The sequence below is a fragment of the Pezoporus occidentalis genome, unplaced genomic scaffold (assembly GCF_034315485.1).
Source record: "Pezoporus occidentalis ecotype Australia unplaced genomic scaffold, CSIRO_AGI_Poc_V1 ctg6, whole genome shotgun sequence".
NCBI classification, from domain to species: domain Eukaryota; kingdom Metazoa; phylum Chordata; class Aves; order Psittaciformes; family Psittacidae; genus Pezoporus; species Pezoporus occidentalis.
Window position 1 is genome coordinate 4,920,959 of NW_026915943.1, and position 6,063 is coordinate 4,927,021.

At 49.9% G+C, this 6,063-nt stretch overlaps 1 protein-coding gene across 4 annotated transcripts; it reads left to right on the plus strand.

Annotated features, from left to right (window-relative positions):
- Positions 1-618: 618 nt before the first annotated feature.
- Positions 619-4,709, plus strand: CREBZF (CREB/ATF bZIP transcription factor). 4 transcript variants are annotated; one of them, XM_062639269.1, is made up of 3 exons: positions 619-1,685; positions 2,271-2,348; positions 3,665-4,709. In XM_062639269.1, exon 1 carries the CDS (start codon positions 700-702, stop codon positions 1,600-1,602), a length of 903 nt encoding a protein of 300 aa, XP_062495253.1. In that variant the 5' UTR covers positions 619-699; the 3' UTR covers positions 1,603-1,685; positions 2,271-2,348; positions 3,665-4,709. The 4 variants fall into 4 exon arrangements, with proteins under 4 accessions (XP_062495253.1, XP_062495250.1, XP_062495252.1 ...); XM_062639266.1 differs by having other exon boundaries at positions 619-1,598; XM_062639268.1 differs by having other exon boundaries at positions 2,271-4,709.
- Positions 4,710-6,063: the final 1,354 nt, after the last annotated feature.

Sequence of the window (6,063 nt, forward strand, 5' to 3'; positions counted from 1 at the left end):
GCTCCTTTCACACTGGGGCTCCCATTGCACAGGGGCTCCTCTCACACTGCGGCTTCCATTGCAGGGGGGCTCCTCTCACACTGGCGCTCCTCTCACACAGGGACTCCCCTCACACAGGGGCTCCCCTCGCACTGGGGCTCCTCTTGCACCGGGGCTTCTCCTCACACAGGGGCTCCCCTCGCACTGGGGCTCCCCTCACACTGGGGCTCCTCTTACACAGGGCCTCCCCTCGCACTGGGCTCCCCTCGCACAGGGGCTCTCCTCGCACTGGGGCTCCCCTCGCACTGGGGCTCCCCTCACACTGGGGCTCCCCTCACACATGGGGGGCTCCTCTCCCACACGGGCTCCCCTCACACAGGGGCTCCCCTCGCACTGGGGCTCCCCTCGCACTGGGGCTCCTCTCACACAGGGGCTCCCCTCACACTGGGGCTCCCCTCACACTGGGGCTCCTCTCGCACTGGGGCTCCTCTCCCACGCGGGCTCCCCTCACACTGGGGCTCCCCTCGCACAGGGGCTCCCCCCACACTGGAGCTCCCCTTCCAGCCGCCGCTTTCCCGCGCGCGGGCGCCGTCGCCTGGCGCCCCCCCCCACCTCACAGCGGGCCGCTTCCCGACAGGCACCGCGGCGGGAGCGCCGGGCCGGGGACGAGGCCGCTGCCGCTCTCGTCGGGCTCCTTCCCGTTGTGTCCCGCCCGCCGCCATGCGCCACAGCCTCACCCAGCTGCTGGCGGCTTCCTCCGGCGGGGCGAGCCCCTCGGGTGCCGTCTGGCCGCTAGCCGGCGCGGGGCAGGCCCCGAGAGGGCGGGATGGCGGCGGGGAAGGGGACCCGGGCCCAGCGCGGCCCAAACAACAGCAGCCGCCGCGGCGGGAGGAGAAGGAGCCCGAGGCACCCGGCGGCCCGCTGGAGGTGTGGGAGCAAGAGGACTGGTTCCCGGGCTTGGAGCTGGGAGACCTGCTGGAGGCGGCCCGGCCGGACTGGGACCTGGACGCGGAGCTGAGCGGCTGCTTCTGTGGGGAACCGGAGCCGCTGCCCCCGCCGGGCCCGGGCCAGCGGCCGGCGGCGGTCGGGCGGAGGAATGGCGGGGCTGGGAGCCGGCTGAAGGCGGCGGCGGCGGCGCGGCTGAACCGGCTGAAGAAGAAGCAGTACGTGCTTGGGCTGGAGAGCCGCCTTCAAGGCCTGGCTGCTGAGAACCGGCAGCTGCGGGACCGCAACCGCGGCTTGAGCCGCCGCCTGCGAGAGCTGGAGCGGGAGAGCAGCTACCTGCGGGCCGTGCTGGCTAACCAGAGCGCCCTAGGGCAGCTCCTGAGCCGCTTAGCCGGGATCCGCGCCGGCGGGCTGCAGCTCAGCACCAGCCTCTTCAGGGACACGGGCAGCCCGCGCCGCCATCACCACCAGCTCCAGCCTGCCGGCGAGAGCAGCGACCACGACTACGCCCTGCCCAGCTCCCGGCCTGCCAGCCTGGAGGAGGCGGCGGTGGTGACGGAGACGGAGGAGGAGTGGGCATCCCCCGGCGGGATCTGCCTCCACGTGGACCGGGATCAGGTGTCGGTGGAGTTCTGCTCCATCTGTGCTCGGCGGGCAGCGGCCTCCTTCAAAATGTAGGGTCAAGTACCTGCTGCAAGTACTCGTGGGGTGCTCCCCCCTATAACAGGGGCCTCGTGTCGCGGCGGAGGAAGCAGGCGATGGTGCGGAGGAAAAGGATCAATACAGTGGTGATGGGGTGGTAGTGGGGGATGTGCAGAGGAGGGGAGCCTGGCACGTTAGTGGCCGTGGTAATGAAAGAAAGAAAGAAATATCTCTTGAACGTTGGGAGCCAGATGGTGGCCTTGGTTAAAGGTCGTGTAAAGCTGGCGTGTGGACGGTGGTGGTCTGAGGCTGTTTGGTGTAAGAGTCGTGCAGAGCTGCGTACAGCAGTGCGGTAATTGTCATGCAAACTGACCTGCGTACACACGCAGAGGTGCCGCCACCAGAGCCCGTTTTTTGCACCACTTGGGTGGAAAAGATCATGCCGACCTGATGCATGAAGGTGTGCTCGGTTCCACTTCGCAGTTGCCAGTAAAGATAACGTTGACTACCCGGTCTTTGAGTCAGATAATGTCTAGCCTGCTTTACCTGAGGAGCCGAAAATGCTTGCTTAGAAAACCAAAAACTTCATTAAGACATCGTCACTGGACAGACTTAAGAAAATAGTAATGATCGGCAAAAGAAAGCATGCATATGAAATTGTACTGCATCTCAGTTATACATTACTATTAAAACCTCTCTGACAGTTTCTCTTTTAGGTGCTTGCCCTGCCAGGCTCCGTTGTGTAGGGGTTAAAGAACAGTCGTTTTCCACCTCGCAACCTGGTAAGGATCAATATATTCCCATAATGCGGTATCAGACAGCTTGCTTTGCTTATGCCAGTCTCTTGTAATGGCTGGTTCAGGAAATGATTTCTCTGGTCCTTGGCCTACTCTGCCAAAATGTTTCTAGCACTGAATGACAACTCAAATTACCATTGCATCATTCTGATTAGCTGTTTTCCTTTCTTAAATGAATATGCATGTAGTAGCCAATACATGTGCTACATTTGGAGTTATAAATGCTTGTCGTTTGAAATAGGAGTTTTGAACTAAGCAATGAGCTGAAAAGGGGAAACATGCTAATAAGGGGGATGTGATATTAACAGCCTTTTAATGTAGGGTACTGTCCACAAAATGTAAGTAAAATGCATTTTTAAAAGGAGAGAATTTGTGACCTGTTCATTTCACATCCTATCTAGTGTTAGGGATGCACGGTACCTTTAAAAAGCCCTTCCTTAGCTTGCTCTAATTCATGATGCAGAGTTTTGCCTGCTTAAACAGAACCCAGACACTGGTTTTAGTTGTACAGTGGAATCCTCATGTAGAGGAGTCACATTTTTGCATGGACCTCTAACAGAATTGCGGTTTGGAGAATGCAGTGCACTGAAGTAACTCGTCACTTTAGCTTCCCTTAAGCCCATCTCTGTGCTCCTGCATACTCAGGTCCCCATGTTACTTCACAGTAGCTTTAAATTGTAAAGGTATTGCATGTATATGCATGTGCTTAATTTTACTGTAGAGTTCTTAATTCAGCCTCTTACAGTATCAAGAAATCTATCACTGGATAGAATTAAGCACAGTTTAGAGATGAGCAAATCTGTATCTTGAGGCTCATGATTTGAAAGATGCTCCATAATTAACTGGGATAGGAGGAAAAATAGTTTGACAAACAAACAGTAGTGTGTGTTTTCTTGTACTAGTCAGTGTTTCTCCCTATCACAAAAGACGAGTGGGTTGTTTTTTCAGTTGTATTCTAACGTTTAGGTTGTTTACATGTATGTCAGGTTGGGGGAAGAAGGACTGTGAAAATGATAATATGTAAAGTGAGGTTTCACAAAGAATACACTTTCCTAAACCACTTTCATTTATTTTCTTAAACAAAAAGATTCTATTTAGTGTTTCTGAAGTCTTGTTTCTTAAAGCCTTAAAAGTTGTGTTTAAGGCTGGAGTAGGAAGTGAAAGCCAGTCATTTGCTGTATTGGTGCTAGACCCCATCAGGTGTTCATGAGTATAAAAGGAGCCTGGTTTTTCTTTGTGAAACATCACTGTGTGATAAAGTATCTGTGTATTTAGCATCCTTGTTTTTCTTTATGCTAAAGTGGATTCAGCTGTGTTGGGGCAGAAGAGACGGGACCAGCTGCTGGCCACATTTCCTGCTTTATTTTAAAAGGTAGTATAAGAAATGAGAATAAAGAGGTAACAGGGCTTTTGCTGTCTTTGGCTAAACAAAAACAAACGAGGTTGAATGCTGTGATCATTTACTGCCATCCAAGATGTTTTCTATAAAAGCCAGTATCCTATCAAACAGGTTTTACTCCACTGTGTGCAAAATTCCATCTGGTCAGGGTGTACTGCCAGCACAAAAGAGACTTAGTGAGATACATGTTCCCTTATACCTCAGTGGTAGCATCAGTGGGACTGTGCAATCAGTCCTGAATTGTATAATCCTGTTGTAATGGATGGGTTACACCAGTGCCACAAGAATCAGAGTTACCCACTGAAACCTGAACTGGCTGATAGACGGAAGGGAAATAATGGAGCTAGATTCAGCCTGGGCTTAGTCTGCCAAGCTCAAGCTTCAGGAACGTGCTTAGTTCTAAAGTTTAACATGCTTGATGAAAAGAGAAATGCTCATGTAGCAAGTATGAGATGTTCCAGTGGCATTTTTACAGTTACTTCAGCCAAGAAGTGGGGTTTGAGTTAACTGAAATATGCATTCTTTCTTTCTGCATCGCTGCTAAGTGGTAGGAGTCAGGGCCATAGTTCTGGTCTCTGTTGTGAACCTGCACATGGCTCACAGACACTACACATGTGCTGTGTCTGAGAGTAGCTGATGTTCTGACATGCAAAATGGTGTATACTGGTACAAGAGCAAGGGCAAGTGCCCAGGAAGTAAGTGGCTGCAGGCATTTCTAGTGCCTACTGAATCATATTTAAACCAAATAGAGGGGAGGAAGTTATTTGAAACTCTTAACCAACTGTACTATCTGTATGGTGTGTTATTAATGTAGCTTTTTGAAGTGAAAGCCTTGAAATGACATAACTTAATACTTGAAAAATATATTGTAAATGTTTCTTTGTAATTATGTGCCATCCAGATAAGAATACAAGATCGTAATAAAATCAGACTTGTTGATCTTTAAATGTATGGGCTCAAATGTGTTTTTCATCTTCTCATCAATGCCTTGCTTTAATTGAGTGGTTCATTACACACAGTGGGAAAACAGGAAGGGGAAAGTGCTGTTGTTGCTGTCTGTGTGAGTTGTCAGTTGGAAAACAAGATAAAGTGGATGTGGGTATGTAGGGGAAAACAGTTCTTACTCATCTGTCTGTCAAATTAATGTTGTGGTGAGGATGAAACAAAGGTGTGTTATTCCTTGAACTGAAGAGCTGTGCTTCATGGAATCACCACTCCTTGTTTATTACAATTGTTTTTCTTTCTTCATAATTTATTAATGTGGGTATGTTTGATCAATAAACCATGGAGGACTAGAACAGTTACATAAAAGCTTCTGTGGTCTATTGCATCTTCTTCCTCTGCCCCATTTTTAGGTTCAGAAGTTTGATGGCTGGTTAATATTGTTAAACCAGAATCCTTCATCAAATTATTTCCACGCTGAGCACTAGAGTGTAGCAAAAGGTTTGAGGGTGCTGGAAGGACAACTTCAAGCTCCAGAGTGAGGCACGTGCTGTGCTCTTTGATTTCTTCTCATCTTCAACACTTTGTAGAGCACAGTTTAAAACAGCCTGTTGGTTTTTGGGCCCCAGGTAGTGCTAGTGTTGTGTGTTCACTGTTCTAGTGACAGTGGTCTGCAGCTTGATAAAATGGAACAATTGACAAAAAATATTACTTAAGAACAGAAAAGCATTGCAGTGTGCTCTGCCTTTTGGCTTCCAGTTGTAGAAAATACCTTGTTGAGGGATGAAATGTGTGTGGGTGTTAAACTGTATGTTCCGTAGCTTCAAGTGCCACCACTGTTAAGCCACTGTCCTCTTCTGGTGCTCCTCCACACCACGGTTGCTTGAAGACTGTTTAGTATTTAAATAGGAAGCAATTTCATGCTCAGTTCTCTGTTAGTCCTCTACAGTTTGATTCCAGAGCTGTGACTTGTAGTAGCAATCTAAATTAACATAATCTAAATTAACTTCTCTCTCTTTCCTCTGAAGAGCTTAGCAGCATCTGGGAGGAAAAAACAAATCGTGTTCCTGCAGTCTCTGCCTGCCTGGAGAGACAGTGTCAAAGGAAACACAGGGAACCACATTCCAGCACTTGGCATCACTCGGTACTTCCCGAGTCTTGGGTTTCCCATGCCTCTCATGTGTCAGTGACAATAGATAATGGTCCGTGGTGAAACACACAAAAATAGAACAGTACTGTTTGGCACGAGTTGTGGGAAAATAACTTTGAAAATAGGGGAGTTAACACTGCTGTTAGCAAAAGGGAGTCTCATACCAGTTGCAAGACACGAGATAATGATCCACGGTGGCTCCTTCCTGA